This window comes from Cetorhinus maximus, chromosome 12, assembly GCF_964194155.1.
Source record: "Cetorhinus maximus chromosome 12, sCetMax3.hap1.1, whole genome shotgun sequence".
NCBI lineage: Eukaryota > Metazoa > Chordata > Chondrichthyes > Lamniformes > Cetorhinidae > Cetorhinus > Cetorhinus maximus.
Genome location: NC_135890.1, coordinates 44038544 through 44065934, shown reverse-complemented (window position 1 = coordinate 44065934; position 27391 = coordinate 44038544). Strand labels below are relative to the sequence as shown.

At 41.8% G+C, this 27391-nt stretch overlaps 1 protein-coding gene across 2 annotated transcripts in view; it reads right to left on the bottom strand.

Moving 5' to 3' along the window:
- Positions 1 to 27391, bottom strand: part of LOC144687406 (proton myo-inositol cotransporter-like) — a 169919-nt gene that overhangs the window by 117752 nt on the left and 24776 nt on the right. For both annotated transcript variants that reach the window (XM_078553515.1, XM_078553516.1), the window contains exon 2: positions 13313 to 13472. In XM_078553515.1, coding sequence (XP_078409641.1) covers positions 13313 to 13472 — 160 coding nt within the window. The remainder of the gene's footprint in view (positions 1 to 13312; positions 13473 to 27391) is intronic.

Here is a 27391-nt window from a genome sequence, read left to right as displayed (position 1 = left end):
TGCCCTGCACTGGGAACCATCAGAAATTGCAATTGAAATCGCAAACTTCTGTGTTACATCAATAGTTACCCAGAAAAAGTTAGAAGGATTAAAACGATTTCTGACTTCTGGGCAACTATTGCACAGACCCATACAAACCTCCCCACGGGACTCCTCCACCCCTCTGTACTCGCAGGGACACCCCACCATGAGACACCCCAACCCACAGGGGGTCTCTCCCTTCCCCACAGGGCTTCCCCCATCCCCAAGGGACTGCAATATCAATAGGAACTCCTCAACCCACGGGATACCCCTTCCCCCCCAGAGACTGTTCCCCTTCCCCCACAGGGGCTGTTCCCCTTCCCCCACAGGGGCTGTTCCCACACCCACTGCCCCCCCAGCCAAGCCCGACTGGCCCCCCAACCCTGCCTGTTCCCCAGCTAAGCCCGACTGCCCCCCCCACAACACCCCAGCCAGGTCCGACTGTCCTCCCACCCTGAGGCCCGATCCGACACTCCTCACGCAAAGCGCAGCAGGATCCAAAGCCTCCAACTTCACCTCCCCCTCCCCACCCAGCACCTCCCCCTCCCCACCCACCCAGCACCACCCCCTCCCCATGACCCCCACCCAGCCCCTCCTCACCCAGCGCCTCCCCCACCCAGCATCCCCCTCCCCCACGCACCCCCCCACCCAGCACCTCCCTGTCCCACGCACCCCCCCACCCAGCACCTCCCCCTCACCACGCCACCACCACCACCATGGCCTGACCTGACAGCTCCCAACCTCTCATGTGACCCCAAGGCCCAACCTGACACCTTCCGCACCTGCATCCCCAAGGCCCGACCTGACACCTCCACCCTGACCCGACCCAACCCCCTGGTTTATGGGAGCTAGTGCTGTAAAAAGCAGGCTGGGTTTACTTACCTGCCACTCTACAGCCCTTCGATGCTAGGACCTGGGGGCGCACCGTACTGCCTAGATCTCACCGGCCTGAGTCAGGGGGTCGGGCGAGATAGGATCGCCTGGGTTTTAAGGTGAGAACTTTCGAGCAGAGTGGCAATCTGACTCAACTGCCACTCCATCGGAAGTTACGGTCCAATGAAAGGGATTAACAATAAACATACTGAAATTCAGACGAAAACAATGGTTAAAGTATTCTTGAAACCATTACATCAAGTGAAAACTCCCAATTTTTCAAACCTTTTCAAAATATATATTAGTCAATATTACCTTTGCAACTGCTAGTTTTAAAAAAAAAACATTAATTCATAAGATATCTGCACATAATTCCAAATTTTCAGAAAAAATGGTTCAGTGGCCTGAATTTTAATCATCTGCACGACAATGCTGGCAGTGGCCTAAATCCGGAAGCCCCACCCCTGAACCCAGCCTCCGCCAATAGCACGTCTGTGATTCCCGGAGGCAGCTGTCCTTATAAAATCAGCAGCTGCTTCTACTCATGTGCTTTTGGTGAGGTAGGTGTCTGAAACCAGGAGTGTGCAGATTAATCCTGGCAGCAGCAGCTCTGAACTTTGTGGATTTGTTTGGACAGCCAGGGTACCCTTTTGAAGAAGTAAGGCACCCCTTTGGAAAAGGCTCTGGAACATCTTTGGGAGAGGCCAGGTGACTTTTGGGATTGTTAAAGTAGACATGATTGTGCGTAAAAAGTGCATAAGCTCATTGGAACTGTCAACCTGTCAAAGACATTGGAACTGTCAAAGCTGTCAGGGGGTTTAACTCTGCTGGGCGTAAAATTTTTGTGGTGTTAAAAAAAAACAATGCTTGATATTCTGTTGACATAAGCCTGAGGGCCATCATCACATGGTTTGTGCTGCATGTTTTATTTTATAACCTAACATTATCATAGTGGCGTGCCTGTTAAGTGAGCAGTTTGATTGACAACTCCAGGCGATTATAGAAGAGAAATGTTTGTTTTCATAAGAGATTAGTTGAAGGAATTTCAATGTATTGATTTTTTTTTCAATCAATGAAAGTGTTATTATTTAAATAATGACATCATCAAAAGACACAATTTTATTTTAAGTCAGCATAGCGCCTGAGGTTTTCCTATGGTGTATACTAGGTGAGTTGGCATCAGTTGGCATTAAGTTGGCATAGGGGGTATGTAGGGCCATGGGAGTGGGTGGAGGGCATAAGGTGGCACAGATGGGACATGGGAAGTGTGCGTGGGGACGGGATGGTGAAGGTGAGGGCTGCAGGGTCCTTTTCTGTTTGTTCATTTTTTCAATAACTTCATCAAGATGCCTCTGCACTCATTCCGGGAGCGGTGGGCCTGAATTGTAATCCAGCTCGCCACCCTGTAACAAATATCCAAACTTCTGGGCCTCTTTTTCCTCCAGGTCAGGTTTGCAGAGCCAGGACATGTCCAGTCTAAAATCCGAGCCAATATAAGATCGATTTTCAGCACACATTACAATGGGATTAGTTTAGTATTCTTTTGCTGTACATTCTAATCTTAAACCATTCTCACACAGGTTCCCTACCTGCTCTCAGCCCAATATGTTTCATGGCATGGGGGAAGACCTTGAAGGTAAAACAGAACAAAGTTTGTACAGTAGCTCTAAGAAATACACTAAGAATATAGAAACAAGTGTCTTTAATTTAACCATATTATGTCACCAATGAATCAATCTTTGATAGTATGTGGAGAAAGAAAGCAATGTTAACAATTAAAAAGTTTTGTTAATCTTAAATAATTTCATAACTAACAGCTTTTAAAAGAAATTTCTTTTATGGGTTGTGGACGTCACTGATGCCCATCCCCAATTGTCCTTGAGCCGAGTGGCTTGCCATACAACTTCGGAGGACAGTTACGAGTCAACTACATTGCTGTGGGTCAGGCATCACATGTAGGCCAGACCAGGTAAGGATGGCATATTTCCTTCCCAAGAGGTCATTAGTGAAACAGATAGGTTTTTACGACAATCTTCAATGGTTTCATGGTCACCATTACTGAGACTACCTTTACAATTCCAGATTATTATTTGAGTTTAAATTTTACCACTGCCATGGTGAAATTTTGAACCCCTGTCCCCAGAACAGTAGCCTGGGCCTCTGGGTTACTAAAATAAAAGCAAAATACTGAGGACGCTGGAAATCTGAAACAAAAACAGAAAATGCTGTTTTTCCCTTCAGAGCTACGATGTTTCGAGTCAGTATGACCCTTCTTCAAGACTCAAAATGTCAACTCTGTTTCTCTCTCCACAGATGCTGGCAGGCCTAGTCAGTTTTTCCAGCATTTTCTGTTTTTGCCTCTAGCTTACTCGTCCAGTGACATTACCACTACGTCACTGTCTCCCCCTCTCTTTGATAGCTTGACAGTTCCAATGAGCTGCAGGGAAGCCACACTATGTCCTGCAATAAAAACAATATTTTGTCCAAGATAAGTCATCTTGGACAAAATATAAGTTACTAGAAATTCTAAAATCCACCACTCTCCAAAAAACTATGCTCATCCTAAACTCTGCCACCCATATCTTATATGGCACCAAATTCCACTCACTCATCACTACCGCTCTCACAATCTATCCCCCTATGCCTCAAATATAAAATTTCTGTCTTCGAGTTTACATCCACTCATGATCATGCCTGTCTGTTTTCAGGCCTTCAACCTTACAACCTCAAGGTCCAACAGCACGCTGCCTATGTTACTGAGCTAATGATCCACAGATGAGTTAAAATCCACCATGGCAGCTGGGGAATTTAAATTCAGTTAATTAAGTAAATTAGGCTCCAACAGTGAGCATCAGTAATGGTGACCATGAAACTATCCGATTGTAATAAAAACCAAATTGGCACACTAACCTTCTTCAATATACTGTTCTTCCCCAATCTGGCCTACGTGACTCAACACCAACAACTCTTGACTGTCCTGAAATGACGTACCAAGCCAGCTGTATTCAAAAAAGCAGCTCCTCACTATCTTCTCAACGGTTAGGAATCGGCATTGGCCTGGTTAGCAACTCCCAAGTCCTGTGAGCGAATATAAAAATCACTCACAATCTCCATTTCTCTGACATCTTGTGCGTCTTCCTTCGTCACCCCCATTCCTTTGTCCCGTTGTTGGTGTTGTGCCCTGAACCACTTAGTTCTCAGGTTTTGCAATTCCCTCTCTAAACCTCTATTTCACTCCCCTTCTTTTTGACTAAGTTTTTTAATATCTCCCTTGATATTTCTTTTGGCTCAGTTAAAAATCAATTCTGAACAACTGCTTTAAAAGGACAATTTGCATTTATATAGCATCGTTAATGCAGAAAAACATTCTAAAGAGGAGGTTCAACAAAGATGTAATCAGGCAATAAAAATAGAGATTGAGCCAAGATAAATCAAGGGATTTAACAGGTGGATAAGAATATTAAATAGAAGTACTCAGGAACCAAAAGCCCATGTAGGTCAGCAATGAATGATGGGTGAGCAGGATTTGGTCCAGGATGGGATACGAATAGCAGGGTTTTGAATGATCTGTAGTTTAAGGAGTGTGGAGGATGGGAAGATGGGTAGGAAAATAATGGATGACTCAATTCTAACAAGCCAAACATATAAATGAGGGCTTCAACAGCAGATGAGGAGAGCAGGCGATGCTCAAGAGGTGGAAGCAGACAGTCTTTGTGCTTTGTGATGGAGAGGACCTGGGGTCAGCTCATAGTTGGAATAGGATCCTGAGATTGTGAACAATCTGGTTCAACACAAAACAGTGGATGGGGGTGCGCGGTTAGGTGAGGCAGGGGGTGGGGTATGGTGGTGGTGAAACAGGTAATGAGGGTATGAAGACTAGTAGGGGTGCAAGTCTATAGGGTGGCCACAAATTGTGGCTTGTCCAAGAGAGCAGTCATCAATAAAGTTGAAGGAGAGTAGAGCTGGTCATCATCAAGAAGCTTTTTCCTCTAAAATAGCACATTAGTCCTAGTCATGTGTTTGAGGATTTACTTCCTTGGTCATTTCCCCTCCCCCCAACCAAGTTAAAACCTTTAATTTTAATGAAATCTGCAAAAGTGCTGAAGCACAGTTACCTATTCTGCAGCCAGCTACATAAAGATGGTTTAGAAGGGCTAGCTGTCAAAGGGCTATATCAGAACCTAACTGGTTCTTAGGTTACAGTATGTGCAAGAATGGCTCAAAATAGAGTATATACACAAGAAAGTGATATAAAGCCTATTTTTGAACATCGCTTTTCAATCTAATTGCATTGTATAAGCATCGAAGCTTTTTTTGGAGATTTGGATTGATGTGTGGAACTGCTCAGAATCCCTTCCAACTTAAAAGGTCCCACTTGGTCCATTTACAGGTATTGAGGATATTCTTACTTGTACATTTTGTTGGAACATTGAATTAATGGGGCATGAGCAGAACTGTAAAAACAGGAATATATTCCTGTTGATGTTGGGTTTGTTTTAAAACTATAAGCAATACAAAGCTGGAGGTTGAGGTGGTGGAGGAGATCTGCTGCCAGTGGAGCATCCATCCCCCATAAATTGACACGGTAAAAAAGGTTCCCAGTGCAACAAATGTCAGGCAATGGCCCAGCCAAAAGGTATCAAGTCATTTCAATGGTTCATACTGGCCATATCAGAGAGGTGCATGGGTCTCTCTCACAATTGTAGATATTACCCCTTAGGCAAGAATTTATATCCACCTGGCCTATGCTTTCAGTGGGAGTCTGCTTAGTTGCCTGCATTGAAGTTCTTTCGGAACAAGCACATTTTCTGGTCTGCTGTGGGCCTAAAGCTCAGTTCTTTCCACTGGTTATACCAATGTCTACAACCTGCCTATGCCTTCAGTATTTCAACTGGACTTTGAACTTTTTGTGCTGTTCCAAATTTGACTTGTGCCTTTCAATAAGATCCTCGAAAACAAATCCTGAATTTAATACTTAGAATAGACTTGTGGGACATAAATATTAGCAACTTGTTGGGCCAAATGGCTTGTTACTGTGCTGTAAAATTCTATAAAATGGTACAAAACAGAAACTCAACAAATTAATGCAGTTATACCAGTGTAAGGCAAGCAAGTATATTAATTAGGATGAGCTCATTCATACTATCACAATAGACTAAGATTTTTGTGTGTTCCTGTAACACAATGCTCCAAAACTCATCCTCTTATTTCAGGAAATCAGCCTTTTAGCACGTACTTGAGCTCCCTCCACGAAACAAGACATCACATCATATTCCATATGTGACCTCGCCAAGGTCAGAGGTAAATAATTCACCTCCTTAAGACTCTTAAATCAGACACTCATCTATGCATGCTAATGCTGTATTTGCAGAAAGAAAGCACGGAAGATACACAAGGCAACTGAATTAAATCTATTTGCTTACTGCTTTATCTGCTCGAGTACAAGAATTATGAAGTTTGCATCAGGATCGAGATCGAGGGGCCTGTAAAGTTAGTAAAAAGCTACTCTTAAATGCACAACTCTTCCACTCAAGTACATAATGTAATAATTATTTCTTGTAATCATTAGATGAAACGTGTAAATGATTGTACAGTATTCAAAACTAAATTCTCTTTTCCTGCCATTCTTTCCCTTTCAAGTTTGTTTTCCCAGCACAAAGACTTTTCTTTAAGGAAATAAAAACACATATTTCTGTCATGCCCAGCACAATCTCCAGATGTCACCAAGTAACTTACAGCCAATGAAATACTTCTTAAATGTAGTCACTGTTGAAATGATGCAGTCAATTTGTGGATAGCAAGTTCCCACAAACAGTAATGAGATACATGACCACATTATCATTACTTCACTGTTTTCTGCTTCTCTTTTCATATTTGATCAGGTATCTACCAAAACAAGCTTTCACAGCCACATCTCTCTTCTCAGCGGCCCTCTCCAGCTCAGAATTATTCCACATGGATTCCAACTGAAATTCCATCCTTAATGCTTTGCATCCACCATGACAAGACATCTCCGATATTAAGGGGAGAATTTTCTCCCCGTCGGGGTGGGGTCGGGTGGGAGCGGGTGTGGGTGTGCATGCAGCCGATCACCGCTTGCGCTGAGCGCTCCCTGTGTGGGCGAGGGGGTTGCCTGAGTCGGGGCCTGCGCTCTTTAGCACGTGTGTGCGAAAGAGCACAGAAATCTCCCTGAGGCACAGATCTGCCTCAGGGAGATCATTAAATTTTTCTGAACTTAAACTAAAGGAAAAAATATTTTTTGAGACATATCCCCTCATGTGAAACTGTCTGTTAATTTTACTAAAAACTTTTACAAGACTTTAGAAGCCTTCATGAAACCTCATCCTGCCCGTGGATGAGGTTCCATCAAAAATGCGAAGGCCGCCTGGGCTCTTCGCCTGCCCGCCAACCTTACGATTGGACGGACAGCTCAGTTTATTGTTTTAACTGATAGTTAACTGGCTTTAATAGGCCTTTACCAGGTCGGCGGGCCCGCCGAACTGAAAATCTGAATGAAGCACGGTGACGTCGGGACACACACCCGACGTCACTGCGCGTCATTTTACGCCTCGGCGAGTGGGCCCCGCCCCTGCGTGCCGAGCCAAAGATTCTGCCCTAAGTGCTCCTCAAACCACTACTCTTGCCACATCCAGAGATCCACACTCAATGCAATGTGCCACTGCATGCATATTCTTGGCCTCTCCCTTCAGCAGCACTAACTCATTTGATCTCAAAGCTGTCTTAGTCCGCAGATCCATTTAAGCCTTCTTCTCACCCAGTGCTCTAACAAACCAAACCAATCCAATCCTAGATCCATCTTCCCCTTCACTATTCTCTTCCAATCTCACCCCTTGTCGTGTTCATACTATTCCCTGACTCTGAAAGATCAATTTTCAGTAAAGGCCTCAGCTTCTTACCCGACATCAATGAATTTTGAACTCAGCTTTTCATCTGCCACCAATGCTTCTGTGCCCACTTCTTAGGCCAGCAGTCTCCCCCAAGTCCCCCATCAGCGAACTCTTTCATCTTTAGAATTCTCCTTCACCTGGCCCCTTACCCGCCCCCCCCACCCCCCGTGTCTTTTCATTGAAAATTGCTGATGTGACAAATGGTCCATACCAATTTTTCTCTGCTCACCTTCTTCACTAATATACTGTTTCACTGAACTTTCTCCGTTGTCTCTGTTCCAAATCCATCAAAACTACTGACAAAGGTGGCACTGTTATTGTTTGCCGATCATACTTCCACTGAGAAGAGGCTGAAAGAAAACTCTAACACTTCCTCATAGCACCCACAGAACATGACCAAACACCAAACAGCTTGCAAGACTGTCACTGATTTTCATCTCCTCTGGAGATCTTCCCTCCATGGCCTCCAAACTCAGCTCCCCCCAACAACCCAATCCTTCCCAAGATCCACCGACAGGACTATCCTGGTGGACCAATTATTTCAGCCCATCTTCCCCACAAAACTGAATCACTGTCTTGTCTCTATTTTTTCTCCCGTTATCCAGTCACTTCCCATCTAAATCTGTGATACCTCGAGAACACGTCAGCTCTTCTTTGAATAGTACCATGGGATCTTTTATGTCCACCCATGAGGGCAGAGAAAGCTTCAGTTTAATGTCTCAACATTCCTTCAGCACCATATTGAAATGCCAACCTGGATTATGCACTCACATTTCTGGAGTGGGGCTTGAATCCATGATGCCAGTAATAAGGCAAGAGCATTATCACTGAGCCGAAGTTGGCACCTAAATCAAATTGATATAAAACCTCAGACTGAAAGAATCACAAATCCTGACATTTAAGATGGAAGCAATTTCCTGGAAACAGGCTTACAAAATAGATTGGCTACCATTGCGTAAAGCACATTAATCTTAGTAATAAAGCTCAGTAACTATAATTTGCCAATTGTAAGTATTTGTTTTCAACAAAAAAAACCCATCGTTTTCAATATTCATTCTTTTTCCTTTCAATTCTCATTTGCAAATGTATTTTCGCCATACAGAACCCCAAAAGCAAATTATCATTTTCTATGAACCTCAATTCTTACTATTTAAAGCAACTTAAATATTTAGCACTCTACTAGTTTCTCTCATCTTCAACTACTAACTCATCTTACACCTTCACAACATGCACCAATCCTTGATTTGGGATCTCAAAAATTAAATTTCTAACAAAAGAATGGCTCCTCACAGAGAAAAAAAAGATACCCTCCCCATGTTACGAATGATGAATTAAAATGGCTTCCAATTATGATTATTTCCCTTTGTCATTTTTCTCTCCTCAATGTATCAACAATGACAACTCCACAGAAAGCAAAGATCCTCTATACTACAACTCCAGACTGAGGTTCTGACCCTTCTAACAAAGGGTGTATGACCTGAAACTTTAAACATGTTTCGCATTCAATAAATGCTGCCTGACCTACCAAGTATCTCCAGCATTCTCTGGTTATCTAACTAGATTCAGCATGATATTCAACCCCAGGGACATCACAAGCAACAGTCCTGCACTTAACTGATCTCCACGTGCATGTACTTAGAAAAGCAGATTGTCAATAACTTGCAATATGACCAAAGGAACTCAATATTCATGTTACTGAGATTATGCAAATACAGCACAAATCAGCCTAGGGAACTTCCACACTTGTAGGACTCCACAACTTAGTGGACACTTCCTGAACCCAAACAGAAGAGAGGTGAGGGGCAGGTAGAGAACTTTGAAGCGTGTTTTTTTTTTAAAATGCAATTTTAACTAGTCTCTTTCTCTCTCGCACTTCACTCCCCCTGCAATTTGTATTCAGGCCTCTACCAAAGCTGCTCTTCAGACCCCACTCAAGTATCTAACATTTATCATAGCACTTTGCTTCTTCCCCCGCCCACCCAAACAACAAAAAAACAAGAAATACCTGAGTTTGTTTACACCTCAGCAGCTATATAGCCAACATCAGGAAATTTATTTTGGGGTTTTTATGCAGCCTGTGTCCCATCACTTCATGAAGCAACACACTATTCTGAAAAAATATTGTTTCTAGTAACATTACAAATTCCCCCTCCCTCAAGCACTCCATTTCATAAATTTACCTCCCCCTCCAATTCACTATGGAAGTCTCATTCTGTACACATTTCTCTACATTTTTCACAACTTACAACTCATTGTCTACAAATCAACAGCCTCAATTTCCACATCGACATAGTATGCCACCCATCCATCTTAAAACCCAAAATCCAGTATTCAGGAACAACTGTCTTTTGTTTTCAAGAACACAAAATTAGAAATGGTGCGGGCAACAGCTGTATATTTTTCAAGTATTTTAGACCTTGCATTATTGCACCTCTCAAAAACAAAAGTCACCCTTTAAAACCAAAAAGGCCAAAAGGTAGTCACCCATTATCTACCTTTAAATGGTCACTGCTGGTCATACTCAATGTCCTACTGCTTAAAAATTTTCATCAATTATAAACAACACCATAACAATTGGAAAAATCCTTGGCATGCAAGCCTATTTTATCTGCCCATTAGATGTGATTGAAAACCTAGGAAATCTTCAGTCATGAGCAACAGACCAAAGGTACCATAGATCAAAAAAATGGCTAAAAATTAAACTACACTGGCCAAACGGACTGATACAGAACTTAGCCAAAGTGGTTTTCTTATTCTCAGCACTTAATTTCCCATCTTTTATTTGTCTGTACTTTTCATTAGTCTATTCGCCTGTAAGATTTCAGTGTATATTTTCACTTTGCCTTGAAAAGTAGGCAAACACCTGGTCTTTTTAAAAGGGAAAACAAGAGAAATGTTGGGGATATCAGTACAACTAGAACAGTAAAATTAACATTGAGATATTCCATGCAACACTCCAAAATACAGCAATATATTAGAACCAACTGTGAACAGCTTGGTATAGTTCATAGCACTGACAGCGCCAAATTAAAAGGTGGTGGATTTAAACCAACACCAATTAACGTTATTGCATTGACCATTGTATGATTTTATGCAAAAATAACTATTGCATGTTCCTACTTGACAAATCACTACATTTCAAATTCATTACATTTCAAGGTTCAATCACTAATCAAGTTCAATCTTTTTTTGCCTATGCATCAGATATACAGTTTAAAAAAATGGCATCAATCAATTATAAACAAAATTTTTGGTCTCTCTCAGGGCAGTTTGGGATAAGAATTTAAAAACAATTTTTTTTATATAGAAGCTTTTTTTCCCCTTTATTCTTTCATGGGATATGGGCGCCACTGACAAGGCCAGCATTTATTGCCCATCCCTAATTGTCCTTGAACTGAGTGGCTTGCTAGGCCATTTCTGAGAGCAGTTAAGAGTCAACCACATTACTGTGGATCTGGAGTCACATGAAGGCCAGGCCAGATAAGGATGGAAGATTTCCTTCCCCAAAAGACATTAGGGAACCAAATAGGTTTTTACAACAATCGATGTTTATGGTCACTATTACCAGGACTAGCTTTCAATTCCAGATTTATTAATTGAATTTAAATTCCACCAGCTGCAGTGGTGGGATTTGAACCCATGACCCAGAGCATTAGCCTGGACTTCTGAATTATGAGTCCAGCGACATTACTACTATGCCACCATCTCCCTCCTTGCATCCAACGCAAGGCTTGTACAGATATAACTAAATGTAGACAAAATCTAAACAATCCACAATACACAAGGCTGGGATGTTCGTCTGCTTAAAATCAACTTTTATATGGCTACATAAGCTGCTGTAACACCTAGGTGACTTTACTTCATAGAATAGTTGCAGCACAGAAGGAGGTCATTCAAGAGCAACTCGGATAGTCCAACTCCCGCACCCTTTCCCCACAGCCCTGCAAATTTCTTCTCTTCAGATAATTATCCAAAGTGGCCACAACTGCATCTGCCTCCACAACACAAGCAGTGCATTCCAGATCCTAACTGCACGCTGTGTAAAAATGTTTTTCCTTATGTCGACTTTGGTTCTCTAGCCATTCAGCTTAAGTAGGTGTACTCTAGTTCTCTACCCTCCCACCAAAGGAAATAGTTTTTCCTTATCTACTCTGTCCAAACTTTGATCCTGGACAACTCTATCAAGTCTCCTCTCAACCTTCGCTGAAAGAACAACCCCAACCTCTCCAATTTATCCACATAACTGAAATTCCTCATCCCCAGAACCATTCTCATAAATCTTTTGTGCAATCTCTCTCGTGCTTTCACATCCTTCCATAAGTGTGGTCCCCAGAATTGGAGACAATGCTCCAGCTCAGGCTGAACCAGTGTTTTATAAAGGTTCACCATAATTTCCTTTCTTTTGTACTCTTATGCCTCTATTTATAAAGCCCCAAATCTTGAACACCTTATTAACCTCTTTCTCAACCTCCTTCCACCTTCAACGATTTGTGCACATACACCTCAGGTCCTTCAGCTTCGATAACTCCTTTAGAATTGTATCCTTTATTTTATGTTGCCGCTCCTTATTCTTCCTACCAAAATATATCACTTCATATTTCTCTGCAATAAATTTCATCAGTCACGTGTCCACCCATTCCACCAGCTTTTGCCCTCTTAAAATCTATCACTATCCCCCAACAGTCAACAATACTTCAAAGTTTTGCATCATCTGCAAATTTTGAAATTTTGTCTTGCAGACCCAGATCTCGGTCATTAGTATAGATCAAGAAAGGCAGCAGTCCTAATATCAATCCTCATGGAACCCCATTGTATATATTCCTCCAATGTGCAAAACAACCTTTCACCACTACCTGTCACTCAGTCAACTTCGTATCCATGCTGCCACTGTCATTTTTATTCCATCGGCTTTGACTTTGCTGGCAAGCCTGTCATGTGACACTGTGGAAGTCCAGGTACACCAAATCAACCATATTATCCTCATCAACCGGCTCCATTATCTCATCAAAAATACTCGAGCAAGTTAGTCAAACACAATTTGCCTTTCCTTAATGAATCTACATTTGTCCAAATGACTATTAATTTTGTCTCAGGTTATCATTTGTCTGAGGTTAAACTGACTGGCCTGTTGCTGCTGGTTCCATTAGATTTGTAGAATTTAAGTAATGTTATTCACTAATATATAGTTATGCCCAAAAAGCGCGCTAAGTGGATCACCACCACAGCATAGTCAGCTCAAAATATGACGACATTTTAACTGGAAAACTTGACAAGAAATAAAACAGGTTATTTACCCTATTAAGATGGATTTTAAATGGTTTTCATTTACATGTGATTCCAGGTACATCAATTCACATTTATTTAAACTCTCAGGAAAGAAAAAAAAACATCTTCTGAAATATGTAACTATCAAAAAATGTGGGCTTTTTTCTAGTACATATAATCACTCAATTATAAGCCTTTAAATACTTCCTAGAATAAATAACACTAATTGATTTTACACTACGTACCTCCAGCCATTTTTTTCAAGGTAGCTAAATGCTCCATCAATGACACTTGCAAAAAATTGTCCTCCAGTAATGAAAAGGGTGTTAATGGTAACTAATCGTCCTCGGAGATGGGAAGGTGCAGCCTCTGCAATGTATACTGTCACAGTCATGGAAGCCAGTCCTAGGGAAAAAATGAACATGCAGAACTGAAGACATCACATGCAGTGAACACCTTATTTTGCATTGACGAGTTAAACTGCAGTCATTTCAGGTAGAGATAACAGTGGGCCATAACTTCCGATGCACTCCACTCAAAATTACCTGGAAATCCAAGGATCCTATTTCGCCCAACCTACCAACTTAGGCTGGGCGAGATCTGTGTAGTGAAGCTCACTCCCGGGGTCTACCATCGAGGGCAGCTCAGTCACAGATAAGTAGCCGTTCCCCTTTTATTATGGTGCCAGCTGTGGTAAACCAGGTCAGTTTAAAAGGTCCAGCCAAGTTTAAAAAGGTCTTTGACAAGCCAGGAGAAGGTAAGTGTATAAGGGAAGGTGTCGGGCCTGGGGAACGGGGACTCCTGTGGAGGAGTCGGATGGGTTGGGGAGATGGGTCAGTACAATAGTTACCCAGAAGCTAGGAGTGGTTTTAATTCTAACTTTTTCTGGGTAACTATCGATGTAGTGGGGGGGTTCCCCAGCAGCTCTTTGGGGTACCCCCCAAGATGCACGGCCCTGGAGCTCAGAAGTTGCGGCCCAAACAACTGACACTTCCTGATCGAAACTCTGCACTGTTAATCAACAATTGTTCAACCTACTTGATTGAGGAGATAAGATAGTTCCTTGCAAGTTCAGACAGGGCCCAAGAGCCTTGTAGAGGGTGCAGCGCTTTTTAGGTGGTTGGCCAACAGGAACTTCCAGTGCCAACCCCACAGAAAGTCTATGGGAAAGTGTAACAAACGGTGCCTGTAAAGTCCAGCCCAATTCTACCCAGAAGCAAAAGGCACAATGGTGAGAACTGCCTCTGTACTGGGCTTTACGTTCTTGTGACTATCAAGTCGGAACAAGTATCCAGACAACTTGAGAGATGTTTACCTATTGTAAATTTTGATGATGTAATTCAAATGATTTATGTAATCTGAACCACAAAACTGAAATTACAAGGGGGCTTGAAAGGCAGAGAAGAAATTTTCCTTTGATTGTTCAGAAATTTTAAGGAGCAGCAGGAAAAATCAAGTAGATTTACAGCCTTTTTATGTATTATTACTGTAGAACATAATACAAATTGACTATTACTCAGAGATAAAAACAAAAAACTACTGCGGATGCTGGAAATCCAAAACAAAAACAGAATTACCTGGAAAAACTCAGCAGGTCTGGCAGCATCGGCGGAGAAAAGAGTTGACGTTTCGAGTCCTCATGACCCTTCAGCAGAACTGAGTATAGTTAGGAGAGGGATGAAATATAAGCTTGTTTAAGGTGGGGGGTGGGGGGGGGGGGGGGGTTGTAGGGACAAGCAAGCAGTGATAGGAGCAGATAATCAAAAGATGTCACAGACAAAAGGAACAAAGGTGTTGAAGGTGGTGATATTATCTAAGAAAATGTGCTAATTAAGAATGGATGGCAGGACACTCAAGGTACAGCTCTAGTGGGGGTAGGGTGGAAAGACTGACAAGGTATTACAGTTATAGATTTAAAAATAATGGAAATAGGTGGGAAAAGGACTCCATCCCATTCTCTCAATTCCTTCGCCTCCGTCATCTGTTCTGATGATGCCACTTTCAAAAACAGTTCCTCTGACATGTCTTCCTTCTTCCTTAACCAAGGTTTTCCACCCACGGTGGTTGACAGGGCCCTCAACCTTGTCCGGCCCATCTCCCGCGCATCCGCCTCACACCTTCTTCTCCCCCCCCCAGAAACATGATAGGGTCCCCCTTGTCCTCATTTATCACCCCACCAGCCTCCACATTCAAAGGATCATTCTCCGCCATTTCCAGCATGATGCCACCACCAAACACATCTTCCCTTCACCCCCCCGGCAGCATTCCGCAGGGATCGTTCCTTCCGGGACACCCTGGTCCACTCCTCCAACACCCCCTACACCTCAACCCCCTCCCACGGCACCTTCCCATGCAACCGCAGAAGATGCAACACCTGCCCCTTTACATCCCCTCTCCTCACCGTCCAAGGGCCCAAACACTCCTTTCAAGTGAAGCAGCATTTCACTTGCACTTCCCTCAACTTAGTCTACTGCATTCGTTGCTCCCAATGCGGTTTCCTCTACATTGGAGAGACCAAACGCAGACTGGGTGACCGCTTTGCAGAACACCTTAGGTCTGTCCGCAAGTATTACTCAAACCTCCCTGTCACTTGCCATTTCAACAATCCACCCTGCTCACATGCCCACAAGTCTGTCCTTGGCTTGCTGCATTGTTCCAGTGAAGCTCAACGCAAACTGGAGGAACAGCACCTCATCTTTCGACTAGGCACTTTACATCCTTCCGGACTGAATATTGAGTTCAACAATTTTAGATCATGAACCACCCCCTTTCCGATTTTCCCCCTCCTTTTTGTTTTTTCCACTAATTTATATAGATTTTTCTTTTCCCACCTACTTCCATTATTTTTAAGTGTATTTGCATCCATTGTTTTATCTCTACCTTTTAGCCTATTTCGATCCCTTCCCCCCTCCCGCCCCACATCAGACTGGTTCATCATGAAAAATGATCAATTTACTAACATTTGCAAATTTGGGGTGGTTTTATGTGCTATGGTCACATCTGGTAGGAACTACGCTCAATCACTAGGGCTATCTGTACCTTGCTTGTCCTACTTTCTACCCTTAATTAGCACATTCCTTTAGATAATATCACCACCTTCAACACCTCTTTGTCCTTTTGTCTGTGACATCTTTTGGTTATCTCCACCTATCACTGGCCCTCTATCCAGCTCTTCTTGTCCCACCCACCCCCCCTTAAACCAGCTTATATTTCACCTCTCTTCTATTTTTACTTAGTTCTGGTGAAGGGTCATTTGGACTCGAAACGTTAACTGTGCTCCTATCCGCAGATGCTGCCAGACCTGCTGAGTTTTTACAGGTATTTTTGTTTTTGTTTTGAGTTAGGAATAACTCAGGTTAGTGATAAGGGGTGTTTGCAACTTCCCTATCAGCATTCCCACAGTAAAAAGAAGTATAGAGGAAAGAATGTTTACAGTACGGGGACCACAGAAAAACCAAATATTAATGCACATGACTTCCAGAGTCTCAAAGTCAGAGTCCAATGAGGAATTCTTTCACTTAGGAGTTGAGAGTTCAGCTGGCCAGAGACCCGTGTTGTAATATTTACTTTTCAGGTGGTATTGATGTCACAAGATAAAGTAGGCATGCAGAGATCAAGTTGGTTCTGAAGGCGATGGTACAAAATCTTCCAGCAGAGTCAGGTTAGATGGACCTGTTGTTTGGACAGAGCTGGCTTCTTTGTGGCTTACCAGTTGGATGCCCAGAAATGTAGTATCAAACTGTTCAAAATGCCATGTTCAAAATCTTGGGTCATGTGACCTTCCTGCTCCACAATGACTTCAACAAAGGATGTTTATCGAGCATCTGGAATTTGGCTTTGTTTTCAGGACTGATAATGTCTCCACCATTATGGGTCGAAAGGGGTGCCATTTGTGTTAAAGGTCTGGTGTTTAGGAGGCCATTGTCTCGGTAGACCCACTGACTCAACTAACAAAATTGACTTATCAAATGCAAATTGCCTCCCTTGAACTTGGTCTAAACAGTCCCAAGTTGTCTGTTAGTAGCTCCTTAGGCATAACGAAGTGTAACATACCCAAAACGAAGAATTCTTTTGTTCTAGAGACAACTCCCAGGCAGAGGGCCAACCACCTTAATTGTCTTTGTTCAGCAGAAAAGTCCAGTTTAAAAATAAGCAGCAGCAATAAGGATAAATTTTTTAAATATATTCAGTGTTGGGTTTCTGTTTTGTGTCAGCAGAACCCAACCCGCTTGTTTCCACTAACACTATGCTCTCTAACATCTTTTACAGTAGAATTCTATTTGTCAACACCCCTATCTGAGTTATCAACAAGTTTACGTATCAGCATATGGACATGGGCACAGAGAATTCACACACGCCCACACCACCCCCCTCACCCCCACACACTGATTCTGGGAGTGCACCACTTCCAATTCTTCTCCAATCCAAGCAGCATTCACTTAACCTAACTTTTTGTTTCCCATTTTTCAAGCGACTTGCGCCTATGTTTCTTATTCCATATAACTTTTATAAATTTAACAAGTCCTCAAGAAACTGTATCAAATGCTTTCAGAATATTCATGTACATATCTACTGTGCTTCCTTCACTGATCCAAAGAACCCAAATAAGGTGGTCACTGTTTCTAGTAGGAAAGAAAGAAAATAGAAGAAAAATGTGCAAGCTTCCTGCTCTGAAATGAAAAGCAAGACTCAAGCAAAACACATGTTTTGCTTCAAAAAGGTTTATTTAGTGTAAGAACAGAGTAACTTACACCAATTGCGAAAGCATTGAGTACATAAGGTATCCTCTAAAAGAATTAAAAAGCAAGGATAAATCTTCCTAGCCTTAAAGTATCAAAAACGTGATTCTTTCAGTGACATTAATTACTACAGTTGTCAGCATTTGCTTTAATCTTAATTTACCCCCCAAGATTTGAAACATAGTTAAACTGTTTTTTTTTAAAAATGCAATGAGCCTTTTGAATTAAAAAAAACTAAAAACACAAATAGTTCAATAACATTCATCATATTTACAGGAACAGGGAAAGGCAATTTAGCTGCACAAGTCTGTTCAACCACTTGGTGAGATCATGGCCTATCATCTAATGCCATAAACCTATTTCGCCCCCATATCCCTCAATACCTTTCGTTAACTAACAATTGACCCAGCATCAATTCTAGTTTGTGAAAAAGATTTCCAAACTTCTGCTAACCTTTTGTTTATGGGAGTGTTTCCTAATTTCACTCCTGAAAGGCTTGGCTCTCAATTCTAGGCTAGGTCACTTAGGCCTAGATTCACCAAACTTCTGAAATGGTTTTTAATCTACCCCATCAGTTCCTCTAATATCTCAAAAACTTTGAACAAACCATCCCTTAATCTTTTTAATTCCACGGAATAACACGAGTTTGTGATCTCGCCTCAATTTAACCCTTCGAGTCCAGGTATGATTTATCTGCACTGTGCTTCCTCCAGGGCCAGTATTCTTCCTGAGGTGTATTGCCTAGGAGTGAACATGTTCCAGGTGTGGGATAACCAGGGTTTTGTATAGCTGCAGTATGGCTTCCAATCATTTGAATTCTAGTCCTCTAGTTATAACATTGCAACTGCCTCTCTGATTTTTTTTTGTGCATGTCCAAAATATTTTAATGATTTATGAAGATGGACCCCCAAATTTCTTTGGAACTTGATTACTTCTAGCTTTTCACCATTTAGAAAGTCCCCCAAACTATAATTTTTAGGTCCAAAGTAGATGACCTCACACTTGCTTATATTGAAACCCATTTGCCAGTTTTTACATTACATTTAACCTATTAGGTATCTCTTCACCTTTTTATGCTTCCATCTACACAGCTTAGAATGCTATTCGTGATATCGGAAAACTTAAATATCAGGATGAAAAGCCATGTATCCAAGTCATTAACCAATAGTGAAAAGCTAAGGCCCCAACATGGATCCCTGTAGGACACCACTAGTCACATCCTGCCAATCAAGTAGTTACCCATTATTCTTACTCCCTGTGACCTGTTGGTCAGCTAATCTCCTAACAAGGTAAATAATTTGTTCTTAATTCCACATGCGTCAACTTCAACATATGTCTCTTATGATGGATATTATTAAGTGCCTTCCAGAGGTCCATATAAATTATATCAATTTCTGTGAGTGTAATTCTAGTCACCACTTCAACAAATTCACATCAGGTTGGTCAGGCATGAGAAATCCTTGCTGGCTCTTTCTGATCAGCTGAAAAATTTCAAGGTATTCAGTCACTCTACCCTTAATTACAGTAATTTCCAGACAACAGATGTTGGGCCAATTGTTTTAGAATGTCCTGATTTCCCTCCGTAACCTTTCTCAAACAGCAGAGTGGCATGTGTAATTTTCCAATCTAAAGCAAAGGTTTCTGAATGAGAGGTGATAGTTTGGAAGATCATAATTAGGGCATTTTCAATGTTCTTATCTACTTCCTTTAAAAATTGGGATGGAAGCCATCTGGTCCTGGGGATCTGTCACTCTTCAATACCGTTATTCTCTTTATTAATACTATTGTGCTTATGTTAATTATGGCAAGTCACCATTCCTTGGGGTGTCTGGCATACTATCCTTTTCCTCTGCTGTAAAAACCAATGAAAAGTAATAATTTAAATATGGAAATCAATCAATTTTAAAGGGGTCCATTTTGCTCTTAACTACTCTTGTTCTAAGAATTTTTGGCTCTGATTGAAATATGAAAAGCATGGAATATCAAAGTATGAACGTGCTTTTTGTAGTTCCTACGATTCATTTTTCTAAACCTTTGACGTTCTTTGTGTCTGTCCGATTTGCCAGGATCTTTGCTTTTTACTTTGCATTCTTCATCTTTTGGCTTTATATTGTCCCTTACCTCTTCAGTTGTCCATTGTTTTTTTTTTAGCTCCTGCCCCTTCAGGGTATAAACAGGGTCACAAATTCTTTATTGAACACCTCCCACTGAGTTTTGTCATTTACCCATGAACACATTTTCAGTTTTTTTTTTTAATTCTTTCACAGGAGTTAGGCATTACTGGCTAGACCAGCATTTGTTGCCCATCCCCAAGTTCCCTTGTGAAGGAGATGGTGAGCGCCTTCTTGAACCACAATTCTGACCAGTGACAATGAAGGGATGGCAAGGCAGTTCCAAGGCAGGATGGTGCATGGCTTGGAGGGGAGCTTGCAGGTGGTGGTGTTCCCATGTGTCTGCTGCCCTAGTCGTTCCAAGTGGTAGAGGTCATAGATTTGCAAGATGCTGTCGAAGGAGCATTTAATCTTGTATATGGTAGACATTGCTGCCACTGCAACAGTGATGGAGGGAGTGAATGTTTAAGATGGAGGATGAGGTGTCCATCAAGCAGCCTGCTTTGTCCTGGACGGTGTCAAGCTTCTTGAGTGTTGTTGGAGCCAGATTCATCCAGGCAAGTGCACATTATTCCATCACACTCCTGACTTGTGCCTTATTAGATGGAGGACAGGCTTAGGGGAGTCAGGAAGCGAGATGCGCTTCACGGAATTCTCAGCCTCTGACCTGTTCTTGCAGCTACAGTATTTATATGGCTGGTGCACTTAAGTTTCTGTTGAATGGTAACCCCCCCCAGGATATTGGCGGTAGGAGATTCAATGATGGGAATGCCACTGGACGTCAAGGGGAAATGGTTAGATTCTCTCTTGTTGGGAGATGGTCATTGCCTGGTACTTTATTACTATGCTCCCTTTCTTTTCATTCATTTTCAAATTATTTGTACTACCTTTTCCATCTCAGCCCTCCCCCCATTTACTAGTTTAAAATCCCTGTGATCACCCTTTTTATACTTTCCACGAGGACCCTGGCCCTAGCCCAATTCAGTTAGACCCCTCCCAATGGTATATTTTCTTCCAGTACACATGTCAATGCCCCATGCCTTCAGCCATGGTGTTCTGATTATTCTTATGCCAATTTACACATAGCTCAGGTAATAATCCAAAAGATTATAATCCTTGTGGTCCTGTATTTTTTTTAAATTTAGCTCCTGGTACTCTGAACAGAGGCCCCTGCCTACTTTTCCCTTTGTTGTTGGTCTCAACATGACCTCCAACATTTCTTCAAGCCAGTTTGAGATGTCATGCACCCTAGCACCAAGCGGGGAACATACTATGTGGGGCTTTTGATCCCGGTTACAAAGAATGCCAACCATCCTCCTGATCTTTGATCCTCTACAAATACCATATTATGTTTCCCCCTCTCATTGGGCCACCGCCTGCTCCAAGGTGCCATGATCAGCATTCCAGCAGTACTCCCAACAGTATTCATTCTTATGCTCAAAGACAGCAATTCTGTTGGATGTTTTTGTGGATTCTCATTCTCCCTCTCTCTTATATAATTCAAGATAAAATCAGAAAATGCTGTAAAAACTAATTTATAAGAGAAGTAGAAATGTGATGGATTTATACAGTTTAAGAGGGGGTGGAGCAGGTGGAACAAAATGAAAGGTGGTCAGGGATAGGTGGGAGCCAAGGAGAAATTTGACAAAGATGTCATGGGCACAGAGCAAAGGGAGAGTTAATGGTAGTGTTAAAGACTAAAGAAGGTGCTGATAGTGGCATGAAGGCAAGATAGCAGAATGTGCTAACAGCAGAACAAGGGTCAGCGCTCTATGAAAGCAAAACATAAGAACAAGTGACAGATGACCTTGTTTGGGGGGGGGGGGGGGGGGGGGGCGGGGAGGAATGGGAAAATATTTTGGATAAAGATGGAGGAGAGTTCATGGTCTGAAGTTGAACTTAAATGTTAAGTCCAGTAGGCACTTTATAGCCTTATCAGAAGATGAGGTTTTGCTCCTCCAGTTTGCTCATGGTCTCCCTCTATCTCTTAGCTGGCTTCTCCTTATTCAGAAAACTTTTGGTCGTGCTACGCCTGATGCTGTACCTCTCTCTGAGATGTAAGCAAGGTCTGGAGCAAACTGTCCAGATACTTCTCCCTCTCCCTTATGTGTTGAATTGTTTAGAACACACTTCAGCTCAATGACTCTGAGCTAGTAAGATTTAAGGTAGATTCATCTACTGCAGATTTGTTCACATGGGTGAGTCTCACTCTCCATAAACTTCCACATACTGCAGTCCAAACACAATCTGCTTTGTCATATCTTAGGTCTATATTTATTTAGAGATAAACATTTTTAGATTCTTTTTATCTCAAACCATGTAACTGTTTGGTGAACACACACAAAATCTAGCCACTAAAAAAGCAGTAAATCTGATACAAGCAGTTTCACGATGCAATAAAGGCCAGAGTCACTGACTGTGAATATATGGACCTCTTTGACATAACAAGTGGTGTGGAGCAAGGGTGCGTCACCCAATCCTCTATCCATACCAACATATTACCTACAACAGCATCTTGTGCAGTAACCCTTTAGGTGGCACCTTACTGAATGGCTTCTGGAAATCCAAATACACTACATCTACTGGTTATTACATCCTCAAAAATCTTTTAACAAAAACAAAAAATGCTGGAAAAACTCAGCAGGTCTGACAGCATCTGTGGAGAGAAAGACAGAGTTAACGTTTCGAGTCCATATGACTCTTCTTCAGAGCTAAAGGACAGCAGAAATGTGGTGAAATATATACTGTTTAAGGGGGGGTGGAACAGATGAAGCTGGATAGAAGGCCAGCGACAGGCGGAGGCAAAGAGGAGATTGCAAAAGATGTCATAAACAAAAGGTCAAAGGGTTAATAGTGGTGGTACTGGCTATTAGAGGTGGTGACATTAAGAGCGGAAAGCAGAATGTGATAAAGGCAGGACCAGGGTAAGCACTCTGGAAAAGGGACAGATGGCCCTAGTGCGGGTGGGGTGGAGGAGGGGACAGTGGTGGGAAAAAGTTCGAAAATGGGCTAAAAGCTGGGGATAAAACAGTGAATAAAAATGGAAATAAATTTTAAAAATAATGATGAAAATAAGTGGAAAAAAATTAACTTAATTAAAAAATAAAAATGAATATAGAAAAAGGGGAATCAAAAAGGGAGAGATGGAGGAGAGAGTTCATGGTCAGAAGTTGTTGAACTCAATGTTAAGTCTAGAAGGCTGTAAAGTGCCTAATCGGAAGCTGAGCTGCTGTTACTCCAGTTTACGTTGAGCTTCACTGAAACATTGCAGCAGGCCAAGGACGGACATGTGGGCATGAGAGCAGGATGGTGTGTTGAAATGGTAAGCGACAGGGAGGTCTGGGTAATGCTTGCGGACAGACCGAAGGTATTCCGCAAAGCGGTCACCCAGTCTGCGTTTGGCCTAATGTAGAGGAGACCGCACTGGGAGCAGTGAATGCAGTAACAGTAGCCTTCCGGACTTAACATTGAGTTCAACAACTTCAGGCCATGAACTTTTCTCCTCCATCCCCGCCCTTTTTTGATCCCTTTTTTTCTATATTCAGTTTTAGTTTTTAATTTATTTTTTCCACTTATTTTCATTATCATTTAAAAAATTTATTTTCATTTTTATTCACTGTTTTATCCCCAGCTTTTAGCCTATTTTCGATCTTTTTTCCCCACCACTGCCCCCTCCCCCCACCCCACACCCACTAGGGCCATCTGTCATTTTCCAGAGTGCTTACCCTGGTCCGGCCATTATAGCACCTCCTTTAGCCAGTACGACCACTATTAACAACCGTTTGACCTTTTGTTTATGACATCTTTTGCAATCTGTCCTTTGCCTCCACCTATCGCTGGCCTTCTATCCAGCTTCACCTGTTCCACCCTCCTTAAACAGTATATATTTCACCACATTTCTACTTCCCTGTAACTCTAAAGAAGAGTCATACGGACTCGAAACGTTCACTCTGTCTTTCCCTCCACAGATGCTGTCAGGCCTGCTGAGTTTATCCAGCATTTTTTGTTTTTGTTTCAGATTCCAGCATCCGCAGTATTTTGCCTTTATCTTAGTCTCAAAAATCTTTATTAAATTTGTCAAACACAATTTTCCTTTCATAAAACCATATCAACCCTCTTGATGGTATTATGATTTTCTAAATGCCCTGCTTTTACATCCTTAATAATAGATTCCAGCCTTTTCCCAATAGCAGATGTTAGGGTAACAGGCCTACTTTCTCTCTCCTTCCTTTCTTGAATAGGGCTGTTACATTTGTGGTTTTTCAATCCACGGGCTTTTCCAGAATCTAGGAAATTTTGGAAAATTACAACCAGTGTGTCCAGTATCTCTGCAGCTACTTCTTTTAAGACCCCTAGAATGCAGGCCATCAAGTCATGGGGACTTGTCAGCCTTTCGTGCCATTAGTTTGGCTCGTACTTTTTCCTCTAATGGTAACAATTGCTTTAAGTTCCTCCCTCCCGTTTGCTCCCTGATTTTCTGCTGTTATTGGGATGCTTACACAGAGGTTGCTTCCCCTAGCTGGGGAATCGAGAACACTGGGGCTGGCGGGGGTGCGGCATGTGGGCTGTGGGTGTTTTTGGGACCGACACAGGAGAAATTTCTTCACTGAGGATTGTGCATGCTTCAGAGTATATTCAAGACCAAGATCAATATATTTTTGATCTTTCAGGGAATCAAGGGGGAAGCAAAGTGAAGCTGAAGTAGTGATCAGCCATGATTGCCTTGAAAAGCAGAGGAGGCTCAAGGGGCCAAAAGGTCCACTCCTGCTCCTATTTCTTATGTTCTTCTGCGTCTAGTGTCTTCTGTCGTGAAAGAAGCTACAAAATATTTGTTTAATGTCTCTGCCATTTCCTCATTAATTCCCCAGACTCATCCAATGGGACCAATGTTTACTTTTGCCATTCTATTTTATACACCTGAAGAAATATAGAGCTTGCTAGTTTCCCCTTATATTCTAACTTCTCCCTCTATTATTTCAATATCCTTTGCTAGGTTCTAAAATTCTCCCAATTTTTTGGCCTACCACTAATCTTCATATCATTGTACGCCTTTTCTTTCAATTTGCTTTGATCCTCAACTTCCTTTTTTAGCCACAGATGGCGCATCCTTCTTGTAGAGTCCTTCTTTCTCAATGGAAAATATCTTTGATCAGAGTTATGAAATGTCTTCTTAAATGTCTGCCACTGCTCTTCTATCATATTACCTTTTAATCTATTTTCCAGGCCACTTCTAGCCAATTCTGCCTTCATAAACTTAAAGGCAATTACAAGGTTAAGACACTAGTTTCAGACCCTAAAACTAAATGTGAATTTCCATCTTGTTATGATCACTCTTACAGCTAGGATCCTTTACTATGAAATCATTAATTAATGCTGTCTTATTTATACATTGCCAGAGCTAAAATAGCCTGTTCCAGGTTGGTTCCACAACCTAAAAGCAAAATACTGCGGATGCTGGAAATCTAGAACAAAAACAAAAATACGTGGAAAAACTCAACAGGTCTGACAGGATCTGCGGAGAGGGATACAGCTGATGTTTCAAGTCCGTATGACCCTTCATCAGAACTAAAAAATATAGAAATGAGATTAAATATAAGCTGGTAGAGGGGGGTGGGACAGGAGGAGCTCGATAGGGGGCCAGTGATAGGTGGAGGCCAAGAAGAGACTGCCAAAGATGTCATAGACCGTCAACACCCCTTTGTCCTTTTGTCTATGACATCTTTGGCAGTCTCTTCTTGGCCTCCACCTATCACTGGCCCCCTATCTACCTGTCCCACCCCCCTCTACCAGCTTATATTTCATCTCATTTCTGTATTTTTTAGTTCTGGTGAAGGGTCATACGGACTCAAAACACCAACTGTATCCCTCTCCGCAGATGCTGTCAGACCTGCTGAGTTTTTCCACGTATTTTTGTTTTGGTTCCACAACATTTTGTTCAAAGAAACTCCCAAATGCACTCTATAAACTCGGCCTGGCCCCATGGTTATCTTTGCCAGTTTGATTTCTCCAATTAAAGTCACCCATAGTTACTGCAATAACTTTTCTAAAAGCTTCCATTATTTCTTGATTTATACTCGGTCCTACAGTGCAGCTACTGTTAGGAGGCCTGTAGACTACTCCCACCAGTGACTTCTTTCTTCATCATCTCCAGCCAAATGGATTCTACATCTTGATCTTGCGAGCCAAGATCATTTCTCACTATTGTACTGATCTTATTCCTTATTAAGAGAGCTACCCCATCTACTTTTTCTTTCTTCCTATTGTTATGACACAGCAGTTTTTAAAGGCTGAGTTATTTAAAATGCCAGGGAGAAACTTTAAACAACTGTCATAACCTATATGTTCTGCTGAAGAGTCATATGGACTCTAAACGTTAACTGTGTTCCTCTCCGCAGATGCTGTCAGACCTGCTGAGTTTTTCCAGGTATTTTTATTTTTGTTTTGGATTTCCAGCATTTTTTTGCTTTTTTCAATTGGTATGTTTTGAGTTGCAGCTCTAAATTCAGGAATAAGACGACCAAGTTCGAGAGGTTTTTATATCAAACTGAATGAGACATTTATTAATTTACAACAAACTAAACATATACACATGGCTACAAATTACTACTACCATAACTTATAATAAATTCCCAAATTAATCTCCAATAACCAATAGGCTTAACCAGACACCAGGCAAAGAATTTTCACCTTACGAATTAAAAATGAGGTTCCTTTCAATTTGGTTTCTTTGCAGACAGCTGTAGGCTTACAGGCTTTGATCTTACATTGCCTGTTTTTCAGACACAAACTCCTCTCAAGTTATACCCAGCCTGCCCTTTGAATGCAAATTCTCATTGTATCACCAGGCTCTTTGAACTCCACCTCTTCTAACAATAAACCCCTTTCATAGTACAAATTTTATTAGTTGTATAAACATTGCTTGGTGTCTCCTAGGTGCAACATTTCACTCCCCTTCTTCAATGCTCTATTAACAAAATGCAAATGTACTCTTTACTTCTCTGTTTACATCTCAAAACTACTATACAAAGGACCCAGACTAGCTGGCTTTAATCCAATTAACACACACAGACTAAACCTCTATTTTAAAAAAATTTCCAATAACATTATATACATTAATAGCTTCATGACACCATGCTTCTGAAATATCAAGCTCCCCTGAATGTTTAGTTCCCAGCCTTGGCTACCATGTCTCTACCATGTTACAACATGGACCATGTTATTATTTATATTAATGACTTGGAGGAGGGGGCAGAGTGTAATGTATCCAAATTTGCTGATGATACAAAAATAAACGGGAGGGCATGTTGTGATGAAGACAAAAGGAATCTGCAAGGGGATGTAGATAGGTTGAGTGAGTGGGCAAAAACTTGGCAGATGGAGTTTAATGTAGAAAAGTGGGAGGTTATGCACTTTGGTAGGAAGAATCAAAAGACAGACTATTTAAATGGAGAGACTCCAAAACAAGTGCAACACA